Here is a 14,113-nt window from a genome sequence, read left to right on the forward strand (position 1 = left end):
TTAGCGTCAGAGCGTCACTGGGCGTCAGGGCTGCGGCCGCGGTGCACACTTGTGTGTGTGTGCGCCGCGGCATATGGTAGACGTGCACGGCTGACACTGCTTGTGACAGAGGTGCGCAGTTTGGGTGGGGTGCCAGGGGACACCAGCTGATAGGCACAGGCCAGGGGCCCACGTGACCATTAATAACTGTAGTCTCATTTATCTTTGTTCATTTCGGTACTTTGAAGGAGAAGAAAGCTTAATCTCTAACAACAACAACGCTACTACTAATAATAACCCTAATCATAATGAAAGATTCACATGATCATATACTGTTACTATTACTACTTCTTATAATACTAACCATCATCATAATTATAATAAAAACCTCTATTATTCATGTATATATGAATATTCACATTTTATAGTAATTGTAATACTGAGAGATGTATGCGTTTGTATCAGGGTTCTTTTATAATCCCACGAAGGGATTAGCCAAATGCATTGGCATGAAACAGAAATAAATGTTATTATTAAATTCATATATATTATAATAACGATTTAATATTCATATTATTCATGTAACGTGGAATATTCCGATTGTGTACTCTGTAAAACTGGATACCATTTTGTATATTCTGCCTCATACCGGAAGAAGATGCATGAGGGAAGTCATAATTCTAAAAAGTAATGGGCCAAACGACACAGAAATAAAATAATTATATATTAAATAGTACTGTAATGATATGGATAGTTGAACGTCTTCCAATGTGGCTCGTGTATGTTTTGAAGCTCGCTTCTCTCTAAATGATTCATAAACTGCCTTCAGACAACAGTTATCAGTTATGGTGTCTCTGCCAGAGACAGGTGTGTCTCCAGCCTGGTCTCCCACCTGTTCCTTTTATTATTCTTCAGCAAATAATCCGAGGAATATCCTCCACCTTTTACTGTTTGTTTGAGAACAAACCCCAGCCCATGCCAACTCCTTCAAGGGTGAGACCCAAAGAAGAAGTCAGCTCCTTAGCTCATGAGAAACATGGCCATGTCCTTTTTCCATGGAATGAGAGCAGGGCGGAGGTCCATGATGCCGATGATGATGATGATGATGATGATGTTCAAACCTTGAATGATAGTGTGCGTAAAAATTGTTTTGTGGAAAAAGAAAATAGATAAGAACAACATGTTTGAGCCTATTCTTAAAAGTTGTTAAATGTACTAATAAGTGTAAAAGCATTTTTTGGCGTGCGCACTTGTTACCTTTATTGTGGCTATTTCGGGAAAATGCACTGGTTAAGCCAAAAGACGCGGCCCAGTCTTTTTTACTGAATAAGTTCTTCAGATCATCTTTATGCTTTAGAAAACTATAAACCGAGCTCTTAAATGATTAATACTGGCGGCCCCCCGCTGTGTGGGGATAATAACAAGGTCGTGATTGAGTTACAAAGCACAATGGGAGAAGAAAAGTCGAGCATTGTCTAATTGTTCTTTGACAGGGTCAGAGGGGACTGTGCGATTGGCTGCTGCCTCCTGAGGCTGCAAGGCTGTCAGGCTGTCTGCGGGCTGCATGGGAGTGACACCAAGGTGGCTGAGGGGAGGCCGTATAAAATGCTGCTGCGGTGCCACCCACCCCAGAGACGAGGACACCAGCCAGTCTTCTCCTGTGTGACCTTCCCCTGTCGCGCACGACCACGGGCCCTTCACAGCGATGACTGCACACGCGGAGAGCTCCAGCTGGCCGGAGTACCCCGAGGATTTCAGCCTGGCCCACATCAACTCCAAAAGTTGGATAGCTTCAAGCGCAGTCCGCGCGTACTCGCGGAGGGACGTGCACGGAGCTCCAGACGCAGGCATCTCACTGGACAGACTCGGGCCAATATCGAGTGAGGAGCCTGAGTGCGTGTCCTCTGCAGAGACGGACTGTGAGATGGCAGCAGAGGGAGGCCAGATGACCCACTGCGGCCCCATGAAGCACCGGCGCGTCGCAGCCAACGCCAGGGAGAGGAGGAGGATGCACGGCCTGAACAAAGCGTTCGACGAGCTGAGGAGCGTCATCCCTTCACTGGAGAACGAGAGGAAGCTGTCCAAGTATGACACCCTGCAACTGGCGCAGATCTACATCACGGAGCTGTCGGATCTCCTGGTCGGCGTGGTTCAGACGGAGTGCATGAGTCCGTGTCAAGGCTCAGCGGACAAGACCTCCATGAGGAGTCACACCGCCTCCCTGGGTCACCTCATCATACTCGGAGCGCCCTCCGAGCGGGGGTCAAACAAATCCACAACCTCTTCCAGTGATGGAGAATCCTCACACCTCAGTGACATGGAGGAGAGTCAGAGTGGGAGACAGTGACAGACATTAACCACCGACGGCTTACACTCAGTGTCTGTAGGGGAACCAAATATCACAGCTTGTAGAAATGTTGATCATATGATAGAACTATATTCTCCTGTCATGATTTATAGCTTAGATGTTGCACAGCCAAATGAAAGAAAAGTTCTGGTAACAGTCAAAAACATTTCTAAGATCTTTAATTTTTTACTTCCTGAGGCCATCATGAACTTCCAAAGGCCTTTTAATGCACTTTATATGCTCTGAACATCGCCGGTGACATTTCCAGTGTCATTGGTGACATTTGTATAAATTAAAAACAATTATTTTGATATTTATGTTTAGCTATGGGGTATTTTATAATAAGGATTGTTTTTGCTACAATAAAGATATAGTTACGAAAGCAGTGTGCCTTTTAAGTTGTTTTTGTGTTTTTCATGTTCAACCCATTGTTGTACATTGAGTAAATTACTTTTCAAAATCTCTACCATGAGAAGCAGAGTGAAATGTCTAAATGCAAAAAAGCAATTTCCACACAATTATTCTTTCCATATTGCGGCAACACTCTTGATTTATATGCAGCACTTGAGAAAAAGGAAATAGAAGAACAAACACAATCTAGAGGAAGCAAGTCCCAAAAGATGATGTGTGACTCACTGACAGTCACAAGGAAACACTTTCCCCCCCCCATAATTAAACCGTCCAATAATCAGACGTTCTTTCAGCTTATCAACTAATGGCAATGTCACAGGGACCCGCAGCGTCTCCAACATTCCAGCAGTGACGAACAACACTAATTAAATCCTGTTTTTCCAAAAAAAACTAAACAAGCCCCAGAATAAAACAACAGAGTCTGCAGATAAACATAATGAAAGTCTGCAAGCCCAAAAAATTGTCACATGATGTTTCAGGATGGAGATTTTGAAAGATGTTTGAAGAAAAATATGCCTCATGACTATTCATCATGGTTGAAATTGCTCCTCCTCATCTGCCTGGTAAATAATAGCCTAGTGAGAAAATGTGGGGCCGCCCACTCCGGAGGGAAGGGGTGGCTGGATCTTTGCCAGGTCCTTAGAAAAGAGTTCTGCCAGTTTGTATTTAAAACTGCCAGGGGTCTCACTGGGGGCGATGGCGTGGGCGGAGGAGCTGATGGCCTCCTCCATCTCATTCATGCCGTCCACCTCATGTGCCTGAGTATTGAACCCTGCCTGGTTGACATTACTCACAGTGGGCTGATGCTGGTATCTGGGCTTGAGGTTGAGGGCGGAGAGAACAGGCAGGGGAAGGGGGCAGGGAGGAGGCTGGAGAACAGGTTGGCAGAGGGGTGAGGAGAAAGGCTGCAGCCGGGAGTTTGAGGGAGAGTCATCGTTTTTCACGTCCGAGTAGATGCACTCCTCCTCATCTGTCTCAGGATCCCCTCTGATCAGAGGAGGAGTGGATCTCCTCCAGTTGTAGTAAATGTTGTCCTCCGTGTCACCATCTAGGCTTACGGAGCCCAGGGAGTAGCACAGCTCATCCTCACCTACATCTCCAACAGCCTCCTGGCTTTTAGAGAGTTTGACCAGATTTAGCCCATTGTAATTAATGGTAGAGTAGTGGACGGTAGAGTCGTCCTCTGCGTCAACGGGGACATCTGCAGGGTTGTAGACAGGAGGACCAGCGGCTGCAGGTGGGAAGGTATAGGTAGAAGGAGACTGGTCACATGACCATCTTCTGCTGATGTTGAACGCCTGAGCGGAGGAGCTCCTCTCCACAGAGCAACGCTCCAATATGATCTGGAAGATCTCAGGACCATGAGGGGACAGGAAGATGAACAGGCCATTTCCTGACTGACAGCGGTGGCTGGCATCAAAGCTGAATCCGCCCTGTAAACACAGCTATTAATACACATCTTAAAAGAAGGGGTTTGAGAAATAGAAGGGGAAAAAAGCTAAATACATATTTTCCAAAATGTCAAAGTGTTGCTTTCAAGATATTTCAATAATTTCAGTAAAATATCAGGTCCCTCATAGTGATGGTATTTGAATAAACCAGATGTGTTTGTGAACAGTGTATAATTGTTTGACTCAAGAGCGTAACTTTGGGTGGAATATTGTGCAGGTGTAGGTCAAATGCTTTAACAACCATTTCTAAATGATTATTTTCTTACTAATGAATACTAAGACCAACTAGCTAGTAGCCAAGACAGCAACAATAAAATTGGTGTGAAAAAAGTAAACAAGTAAAGTAACCACATTATCATGTTGTATAACAGGGTTGTAAAGGTGGGTTTTGATTATTGGGGGATTCAAACTGCCCTTTACCTCGACTTGACCAAATCTGCGTAAGAGTGTGTACGGCCAGTGGTAGATGACGTGACCGGTGTTGTAGGCGAGCAGAGTCACACCTTCTTCTTCTGTGGAGAGCAGATACTCTCCAGCCAGTCTGCACCTCCAGGATGCTTCTGTGCTCTGGACAGTCACTCGGTAATGGTTCGGTGGAAGGGTCGGATCTAAACATGAGGAGATGATATTAAAATATTTCTTAAACATCACAGCAGCACAGACTGATCCCTACGAGCAGCTCTGAGCAGCAATACATATAGAGTATATATATATATATATATATATATATATATATATATATAGAGAGAGAGAGAGAGAGAGAGAGAGAGAGAGAGAGAGAGAACAGCAGGTTAAAAGTTGCTGGTATTCTTCTAATCGCTCAATGGGACGGCTTGGGCAAGTGCAATCTATTAGGAAACCAAAAGAATGACTGTACATGTGTATAAACCAAGGCTTGCTGATAGGAAATAGAAAATATGAATAGGAAATACATTTTTAAACTGTCTGATAGTCAGGTCTGTTTCTTGCTCCATGGGACTTATTTTTAGGGACTGTACAAAAACTATGTGGGTGGTGAGGGAGGTAAAACCTTATTTTTTCTGTACAAAGCCAAAAGAGTTATGCATGTTTTATTTTAAACCATGCCTGTGAAAATAGTCACAAAAAAGTCGTTGCATTGGTCGTCACTTTCTGTATTGATTCTATGATTATTTCCGTCTTACACCACATGTCACATTATGCAGTGTATGAACAAAGATGTGCTTAAAGCTGCAGGAACAGTCAGTGAAGTGACCCTGAAGTGTATACATCTTTAACCTACCTATTTGTCCTCCAACTGTGGTTTATAGACTTTAAATTAATGCATCTACTTTTAAAATGATATTCCATGTTATTTTATCTGTTAATATTATTAGTTTTTATTAATAACTTTCATGTCTTATATTTATTGCACTTTTTAAAATCCTGTATATAATGGTCAGCATGTGTATTCATTTTGTCTTTTCTTGGCTCATCACTCAACTGCAGAAATGAATTGATGGACTAACTGACGTTCAATCATGTTCTTTAATTTGAATCTTAGTATTTTCTAATGTGCACCAATATTAATAATTAAAAAGAAAAAACTCCAATCAGCTAAAGCATCACATTAGCACATTTTTCACTGTTATATTTGATCGTTTGTTGATCGATCAGCTGTCCGTCTTACTGGTTTTCCATGATGAGTAAAGGTCATTGTTCTCCATGGTGGGGCCATTTCCTCCCTCCAATCCCCTTTTGTCTGATTCTTCTGGATCCTTCTGTAAACACAGGGACATGGTAAATATTGAACAAAGTGTAAATCACCCTCTTATCACCGTTTTATGACTTCAAAGTGGTAAGATGCAAGAAGGAGCATAGCTTGTGCAAGCACAAGAATTGGAGAAGTGAAGTGGCAGAAGTTGCAGATACCACATCAACTTCCTCATTGTGCTCTCTATCTCTGACCGTGGATAAGGTTTATCCCCACCTTTCCCAAATGAAAACACGAACCCTGATAAGGGGGAAAGTTGTACAGGTAGAGAGGAGACACGTATGATACCTGGAAGGCCAGAAGACAGACGGCACTCAGCCAGTCCTGGCTTGTCGTAGAGGCCAGGGTGTAGGTGCACTGTGTGGTCTTCAAGTAGAAGGCCGTGCACCCTTGGGGGCAAGACTTGTCTGGAGCAGGGGTGACACTGAGGCAGTCACACAGACGCACCACTTTTCTCTCTGGTGTCTTCTGCCGACTGGCCCTCTTCTGGTCAGCCACATTGTTTTTGTCCCATACAGTAAAAAGCTCCAAGCGGCCGACCCCTGTGGAACTGGGTTTGTACAGCACCATCCATATTTTACGCCATGTTCTCTGTTGTAAAGAGAGCACAGGTCAAATGTAATTTCATTATCGATAAGTGACTGATGCAAACTAAATGCTTGCTTGAAACTCAGTTTAAATGAAAAGTTGATCAATCAATAAATAAAATATATAAATAGGACATCTTCTATAGTTACTATCAATTAAAAGTCCATGAGAAACATTGGAATAAACTACCTGCTAATCTCAATTATTTTATGAAATAATACAGACAATATAAACACAGCGTTGAGCCATATGCATGTATGGTTCTACAATAGCAACGTTGTTACGGTATATGATTCTGTGTGGATTTACAGTCACAGTGGGATCATGTCGAGTTTAGATTTTAGATTTGTTCCAAATTATTGTTTCAGTCCCACAGAAGCGGTTGTTAATGTGCAGTTATGATTTTCATACAGGTTAATAGTAACTAAATGGGCACTGACGTTGTCCTATCTCAATTTAATAGAGGGAACATGATTGTTGACTTGCATCTTATGGAACATTTAAAAAGAGAGAAGGTACAAAGACAGTCATTCTTAAAAATCTACCAAATGGTTCAACTTGACATTTAGAGTGAAGACCCAGGTAGAAACATCTTGTAGAACCAACTTGTAACAAAACAAAGCAGTTTAAAAAAGTAAATATATATATAAAACATTGTATATCACTGGATAAAGAGCGTTTGCGTTTTTTCTTCTTCTAAATGCTCTCTTAAACTGCACTGCATGATTCACTAAAGCCTAATGAGCCGAGTTACTCATCTGTCTTTGCACAATCACTCCACAAGAGATTCTTCACATCAAGACTTTGATCATCTGACTAATATTCGTATCACCAACTGAGCCTTTGCTTATTTTACCTTAACAAAGCAAGTTGTTCAGTTGACACTTAATTAAAAATAACCAATAAACATGAACCACAATCTTCTTTCTCACAAATATGCTAAGTAAAGAAATCCTTAAAACTTACTTTTCCAAACTTGACTCCCTGTAGGTACAACAGTCCCTCCTTGAAGATGACATCCATGCTTGTAGGCTTCAAATATTACACTGCAGCACAACACTCGTTGCTCTGTGGTTAACAGGTTCAAATTTCCTATGCCACTTGAAAGTTTCCTTTACGTCACAGGCAGCTTTCATTTTTATCTGCTCGAGAACATCTACCACAGCTAAAAGTCAACTCATCTGAAATTTCAGTGTTGCCAAAGAAAGGACACACAGGTGGTTGGGTGCTGTTTTCTTGAGTCACACTTCCCTTTGCGTTGTTTTGCTCGTTGTAGCAACTTCCTCACCGTACAAAACCAGCAGTGCACCTTTCTGTTTTTCCAGATGACAACAGAAAAGATCAACACCACGTACATTATATAGAGGTTTTATTTACAATTATCAGTATCAAAAATGTATCGTACAAAGGCTACACTTACACAACAAGAACAAAATGAGAAAAAAACCTGCAAGGAACCAATCATTTGATCAAACAGACGATGGTAGCTGATGATAAAATTCCACTTCCTTCCTATATTCACTGACAACATATTTCACTTTCAGTGTATCCTCTCTGAGAAATGAACTCTTAGAAGTCCATCGAGCTATGAGCCAGGTAGTCTTTGCGCCCGATGTTGGTGACCTGCTTGGTCTGCATGGCCTCCAGCTTCGGACAGTCTGTGATACGATGACCAAGACCACCGCAGAACGTACAACCCCTCTCTCCTGTGAAAACACAAAAATCAGGTACATTAGAAATGGTCTGAAAACACTCCACGCTTGCTTCTGTGCATTCTAATCGTACATCTGTATAATTTGCCAATAGTGAAGAGCACTGTGGACCCTGAGAAAAAAAAAAAGAGAACTGGATTTGGTGCGACAGACTCACCTCCGATGTCCAGCATGGTCTCGTCTCCCGTCTGGAGAACCTGGAGAACAGGTGGAACCTTCTGCTTAGCTTCAAGCAGCAGGGCTTTCAGGTCCATCAACACAGACTCATCTATGGGGAATAGAAAAACACACTTACTAATAACGTCACTTTCATCATATAATTTGCCTTTAATACATGGCAAATATTCTGATAATTACTACGCCTATACAGAAATAATTCAGATTTTCGTCCTAGTTGGTAGTTTTTCTCACCACAGCCTTTATTGATGAATGTAGTGGCGATACCCGTCTTGCCTGATCGTCCAGTTCTTCCAATTCTGTGGACTGAAATGAGAGAATTTCATCAAACCAGCTCAAACTATTTAATGAAAGGCTCATTTCTACTGATTTTAAAGAGTCCAGGCCATAGATGTATCCTCTTACCATAGTTCTCTATCTCTTCAGGCATGTCATAGTTCACTACGTGCTGAATAGCTGGGAAATCCAGACCTTTGGAAGCGACGTCCGTGGCAACTAGGACGTCTTTCTTTCCTTCTTTAAACGCTTCGATGGCTTTCGTTCGTTCCTCTTGATCTGAAAGAAAAAACAATCGCCGCACACAAAGATAAATGGAAAATGTGAGAGAAGTGTCTGCAGCTCTTTTTATTCTGTATAAGGCAGAATTGAGACATTTGGAAGCAGGATGCCATCTTTTGGTCATGATGAGCAACTACATCAAAGCTGGAGGTAACACTTGGTTGGACCGACTTACAGATACTGTAATCCTCCTATTACGATGTTCTGAGAGCTGTGTATATTAATGATTAGAATAAAGTTCTGTGTACCTTTTCCTCCATGGATGGCCACCGCCTCAACACCTTTTAGCAGCAGATACTCATGGATGGCATCTACATCAGCCTTCTTCTCAGCGAATATCAGCACCTGTCATACGAAGACAACATTTTTAGTGTCTTTTGACAAGTTTTGTATATTTCAGGTATGTATCCATGTAACAAAACTTACAGGAGGGGGTGTTTTCTGCAGGCACTCCAGCAGGTACACCATCTTGGCTTCCTCTTTGACGTATTCCACTTCCTGCACACACACAAAAAACACAACACAAAGTCCAGTTCATTCAGTTTTTCTCATCGGTTTTAATTCTAAATTAAATACAATAAATGCCCCCAACTGAGAAAGCACTATAGTGTTCGAGAGAAAGATGAACATACCTGGATAACATCCAAGCTGGCAGCACCGGCCCGACCCACATTAATGGTGATGGGTTTGACGAGTGCACTCTTGGCAAAATTCTGGATCTTTTTGGGCATAGTAGCACTGAACAGCAGGGTCTGTCTTTGTCCCTTGAAAAAGAAAAACAAGACATTTTAGTTCTATTTCCGCCTCATTAACTCACAGATCTAGGAATACATCTCTCAAAGTTCAACCAATCTTTCGTCTGGAAAAAAACCTTCAACATCACTGGACACAACGCAGCAGCAGCTGTAATACAGACGTGGTGGTCAACCATGAAAATGTATAGATGGTGATTTGCTGTCTCTCAAAGCATCAGAATCAAGTAAAAATGAAAACAAGGTTTTTTTAAACCAGCTAAGAAGAAATTTATGTCCATGTCTAAATCTAGCTGATCTTTTTTCAATTACCTACAGAAAAGTCTTCTTGAATTGATCTCCACGACCATTATTATCCTGTTGGGCACTGCAGGGCTGGTTTTGTGAGGTTTTATAAATCGACTGCATTGATGTAACTAGATGCTGCCATCGGGAGTAAATGTCATAAAAGGAGGACCTCACCTTGAAATAGGAGAAGATTGTCCTGATGTCTTCCTCAAAGCCCATGTCAATCATCCTGTCAGCCTCGTCCAGAGCCAAGTAGCGGCAGATGTCCAGACTCACCATCTTCTTCTGCAGCAAGTCCATGAGTCTGCCGGGGGTGGCGACCATCATGTGGACACCACTGTAATAAAGAGGAGACACAGATTCAGAAGGACAATCAACCCAAGGCTCTAATTACTACTAACACTGTGGAAAATACAGTATTAAAAATGCCTGAGTCTTAAAGTGACCATGCTAAATGTTTTGTGTACAATCTCTTACACATCAGGACTGACAGTGTGAATCTTTCATTAATAATGTCCCTTGCTGAATATTTGAATGCAGATGAATCATTCTTTTTGTTTGACTCTACTTTTAACTGCAGATTCTGAATAAAACACAAGCACTAAATATTTCACAGACTTCTCCTCTTACTTACTGTTTTACGACCTCCATCTGGTCCTTGACAGACATTCCTCCGATGCAGAGGGCAGTGCGCAGCTGAGGAGCTCCCTCCTCCTCCAGCAGTTTACAGTAATACTCGATGATGCCGTGCGTCTGCCTCGCCAACTCTCGCTGGAAAAACGGGAGACATGTTTAAATCAGATATGCATTGGCGCAAAAAGAAGTCAAGGCTGCTCACAGTAATGGCCGTCTGCTTAGAGCCCTGCTTAAGTCACTCTTTTAACCTGAGGCGTGTGTGAATTAATACAAATTTACATGCACTATTAAACCACAAAAGCTTGGCTCAAAATTACACGTGTGTACACAACTGAACAGATTTTTTATGTGACCACACACAAGACTCCACAATGAATTTGAATCTGTGTTATCAGTGAAACAGGTTTGTCTTACTGAAGGACAGATGATGAGTCCATAAGGTCCCTCTCTTTTAAAGAAAGGGAGTCTTTTTTCTTGCTCCAGTGCAAACATCATGATGGGCAGAGTGAAAACCAAAGTCTTTCCTGATCCAGTGAAAGCAATGCCAATCATGTCCCGGCCTGACAGACTGTGGACAAACAAGATCAGTTCATGTACATGTTACACGTACTTTACCTTATCATACAAATAGTAAGTTTACAGTGTTTGTTTTCCAGTGTTTAATATAATCCACTTACACTGTGGGGATTCCTTGGATTTGAATCGGCGTGGGATGCACAATGCCCTTCTTTTTCAAACCCTTTAGAACGGCTGCAAACAAAATAAAGATTTGTTACCAGTTGTTAGTCGTGTTCCACCATTAAAGGCCTCATACAGAAAGACAAAACATGCTTTCCATGTGTGAGAGAAGGAGTGTGCTGTAACCTGGTGGTAACTTCATCTCTCTGAAGCTTTTGATTGGAGCAGGGATTCCGTCTCCATCAACCAGGATGTGAAACTTCTTCCTGACGCGCTCATGTCGGGTGTCTGGCATATTCAGGATGTAGCGCGGTGCCTTCCAACTAAAAAAATAATAACCAGGTAAAATGATAAGATAAAGAAAACCCCACAAAACACATATTTACATTAACATATTATATTACTTAATTGAATTCCCTAATGAAAACCTCACCTTGTTTTTATTGGATCATCATATATGATACCTTTGGCCATTTCCTTCACAGACATCAGAGCTGAGGGAGGAGGGTTGAAAGTCCCCAGAATTAGTTTTGTGATTTAAAATAATTTTGAATTAACAGTTTTGTCAAAGTTCATTCGATTCATAGGAACTATGACAGTCTTATAAGTTTACCTCTGCCCTCTGCAACGCTCTCAAGAATCTTCTCTTCCTCTTTCAGCTGCTTCTCCTTGGCAGACTCCTTTCGGGCTGTAGATACACATCACAAAACCAATGCAGTCATGGTAAACAAAATGAAAAGAAATCAAAACAGACAACTTTAAAAATAAAGAGTGTGCCTTGTTTGATCTAGATACCTTCTGCTTTTTCCTTGAGGTGCTGATGCTGATCAAGGAGACTGACATTAGAGCGAGGACCAAGACCCTCCTCCTCATCCCTCTGATCCTCCCCGCTGTCCTTTTGGTCGTCGTCCGTCGCCTTCCCTCGCAGTCGTAACATTTTCTGTTGCTGTGGGACAAACACATAAAAAACAAGTCAGTTTTGGTCCCGACAATCAAACAACAGATTAAATCATTCCCAACTAATTCATGAAGTTTCAAATAAGAGAGTTCCGAACAACTTACCATTTGATGTTTTCTAATTTTGACTGGAACGTAGGGAACATAATCACCATCTTCTGATCCTTCGGAGCCAGACCTTTCACCCTCCCCATGGGATCTCTGCACAAACACATCACCGTTATCAGTTGCACCCCCTCGGGGGTGAGTCTTTGGTTTCTTTAGCACAAAAAGTGCTTTAAATAAAACTTGGTCATGCAATAAACATGGAGCAGGCACCAGCTGGTAAAGAGGAACATACGGTGACATTGATTAAATGGGACTGATCTGTGGAACCCAGAGTCATACGCTGGTGTGCAGACATGTGAAACACAGTGGCTTTATTTTATATAAACTGCTGGAAGAGTGGGCAACATGGCAAAAAATGATATCAAGGTAAGGATATTCAAATCAGTCAATATCAATAATTGTTATTTATTTTATGTTTAAGACTGATTTTCGCTTTTGGGGGAAGATTGTGGTTTTAAACTCTTCTTTATGGTCAGAGAATGACAAACACTTGATGAACAGCTAAACATTTCACAAAACTGAGGTAGAACCACGCAAAAGCAGTAAATTGATCTTTATTTACCTTTTGTTATATTGCTATTGATGAAAATATTGTGATTATTATTGATATCATCTACCTGTAAACTTTTTGATCAGCAGGAAGGACTGCATCCCACCATCTCTAGTGTGCAACTGTGGCTGACCGTAATTTTAGGCTCGTTTTAGTAAAAGGATCGTCAATGGGAAAAATAAATCTCTTCACTTTTATGTGTTAGAAAATAACAAGACTTTTGAATTTAGGCTGGTGAGTTGCCATGTGTAGATGATTGTTTAAGCCAAACGGATGAGGGCAATTGTAAAAAGCCACATTGATATACTTTGAACTAAAAGGGCTAGACTGGAAGTGAGAAGTGTTTTGATGAAATTTATATCTATTATTTATTGTTTAAAATTAATAGTCACTGATGGTAGAGAAGACTTCCTGTCCCCACTTGTCAACACAGGCTAACAAGAGTAAGTTTTCGTATGTGAACAGCTTTCTTGGCTTGGGTCACAAACCTTTATACAATGAGTTTAGATTATCAATACAACTCTGATTCAAAACACTTGGGATTCAGATGAGAAACAATTGAAAGTAAATCACACTGTTTTCAGGTGCTCGGCCTTTAAATTGTAAATTCACATTATGAACAGAACATTTACGTAGAGTCCTATATAACAAATGGTTATATTTTAATGGTAAACGTTGTCTAGTTTTCCATGCTCTCCTGTAGCTGTGGCGAGCTCATCACGGAGCTTTACACATTAATTACAGCTCCAAGCTAAAACTCCCCCATTTCTCAGACACGTCAGTTTAACGTCATTTAAGTTATGTTTTGTTGAATTAATTATACAATAGAAAACATATCTTGTGTGTACAAAAGATCAAAATGCTATAACGCGTAGCTAGCTAGCTTTAGCCAGCGCTAGCTAGTGTAGCTTCTTAATAAGGTGAATGAACATGCGTAACTCACCCTTTTGAGTCGATTTTCGGTTTCCATCTTCTTTCAGAATACAGTTAAACTCTCTGATTACCTGAGACACGGGAGTTATTTACCGAATACTCTCAACGCAGTCTAATAAATAAAGCTAATGCACATGTTTACACAGCACCGGAAGCCGCTCTGATGCTGTACGGAGCGCTTGAAGGGTCAAACCTCATCGTGAAGCTGCGTCCGAAGCGCGATTAAGTCTGGTGCTGCAGGAACGGGAGGAGCAAT

The 14,113-nt window shown here is 41.5% G+C and overlaps 3 protein-coding genes across 3 annotated transcripts; 1 reads left to right on the plus strand and 2 right to left on the minus strand.

Annotated features, from left to right (window-relative positions):
• The first annotated feature begins 1,664 nt into the window (after positions 1-1,664).
• On the plus strand, positions 1,665-2,365 carry atoh1b (atonal bHLH transcription factor 1b). Its single transcript, XM_035161860.1, has one exon. It carries the CDS (start codon positions 1,685-1,687, stop codon positions 2,324-2,326), a length of 642 nt encoding a protein of 213 aa, XP_035017751.1. The 5' UTR covers positions 1,665-1,684; the 3' UTR covers positions 2,327-2,365.
• A 123-nt stretch (positions 2,366-2,488) lies between these two features.
• Positions 2,489-7,734, minus strand: dok3 (docking protein 3). Its single transcript, XM_035161469.2, has 5 exons — positions 7,475-7,734; positions 6,209-6,511; positions 5,837-5,927; positions 4,609-4,796; positions 2,489-4,170 (listed from the first exon to the last, which is right to left on the minus strand). The coding sequence occupies exons 1-5, from the start codon at positions 7,529-7,531 to the stop codon at positions 3,313-3,315; spliced, it is 1,497 nt and encodes a 498-aa protein (XP_035017360.2). The 5' UTR covers positions 7,532-7,734; the 3' UTR covers positions 2,489-3,312.
• Positions 7,735-7,860: 126 nt separating this feature from the next.
• LOC118112281 (probable ATP-dependent RNA helicase DDX41) lies at positions 7,861-14,069 on the minus strand. Its single transcript, XM_035161468.2, has 17 exons — positions 13,868-14,069; positions 12,372-12,467; positions 12,105-12,255; positions 11,923-11,997; positions 11,743-11,803; positions 11,496-11,632; positions 11,309-11,381; positions 11,046-11,199; positions 10,630-10,766; positions 10,170-10,332; positions 9,588-9,719; positions 9,382-9,453; positions 9,204-9,300; positions 8,803-8,952; positions 8,632-8,703; positions 8,378-8,488; positions 7,861-8,214 (listed from the first exon to the last, which is right to left on the minus strand). Exons 1-17 carry the CDS (start codon positions 13,892-13,894, stop codon positions 8,078-8,080), a joined length of 1,845 nt encoding a protein of 614 aa, XP_035017359.1. The 5' UTR covers positions 13,895-14,069; the 3' UTR covers positions 7,861-8,077.
• Between the last annotated feature and the right edge of the window lie 44 nt (positions 14,070-14,113).

Source organism: Hippoglossus stenolepis, chromosome 7 (assembly GCF_022539355.2).
Source record: "Hippoglossus stenolepis isolate QCI-W04-F060 chromosome 7, HSTE1.2, whole genome shotgun sequence".
NCBI classification, from domain to species: Eukaryota; Metazoa; Chordata; class Actinopteri; order Pleuronectiformes; family Pleuronectidae; genus Hippoglossus; species Hippoglossus stenolepis.

Coding starts and splice junctions, on each gene's coding strand:
- dok3 (XM_035161469.2), bottom strand. CDS start 7,531: ATGGATGTCATCTTCAAGGAGGGACTGTTGTACCTACAGGGAGTCAAG. Junction 4,797..5,836: donor TTACTCATCATGGAAAACCA/GTAAGACGGACA, acceptor CCTCATGTTTAG/ATCCGACCCTTCCACCGAAC. Junction 4,171..4,608: donor GCAGATTTGGTCAAGTCGAG/GTAAAGGGCAGT, acceptor CTGTGTTTACAG/GGCGGATTCAGCTTTGATGC.
- LOC118112281 (XM_035161468.2), bottom strand. CDS start 13,894: ATGGAAACCGAAAATCGACTCAAAAGG. Junction 9,454..9,587: donor CCAGCTTGGATGTTATCCAG/GTATGTTCATCT, acceptor GTGTGTGTGCAG/GAAGTGGAATACGTCAAAGA. Junction 9,301..9,381: donor TGCAGAAAACACCCCCTCCT/GTAAGTTTTGTT, acceptor TTCGTATGACAG/GTGCTGATATTCGCTGAGAA.
- atoh1b (XM_035161860.1), top strand. CDS start 1,685: ATGACTGCACACGCGGAGAGCTCCAGCTGGCCGGAGTACCCCGAGGAT.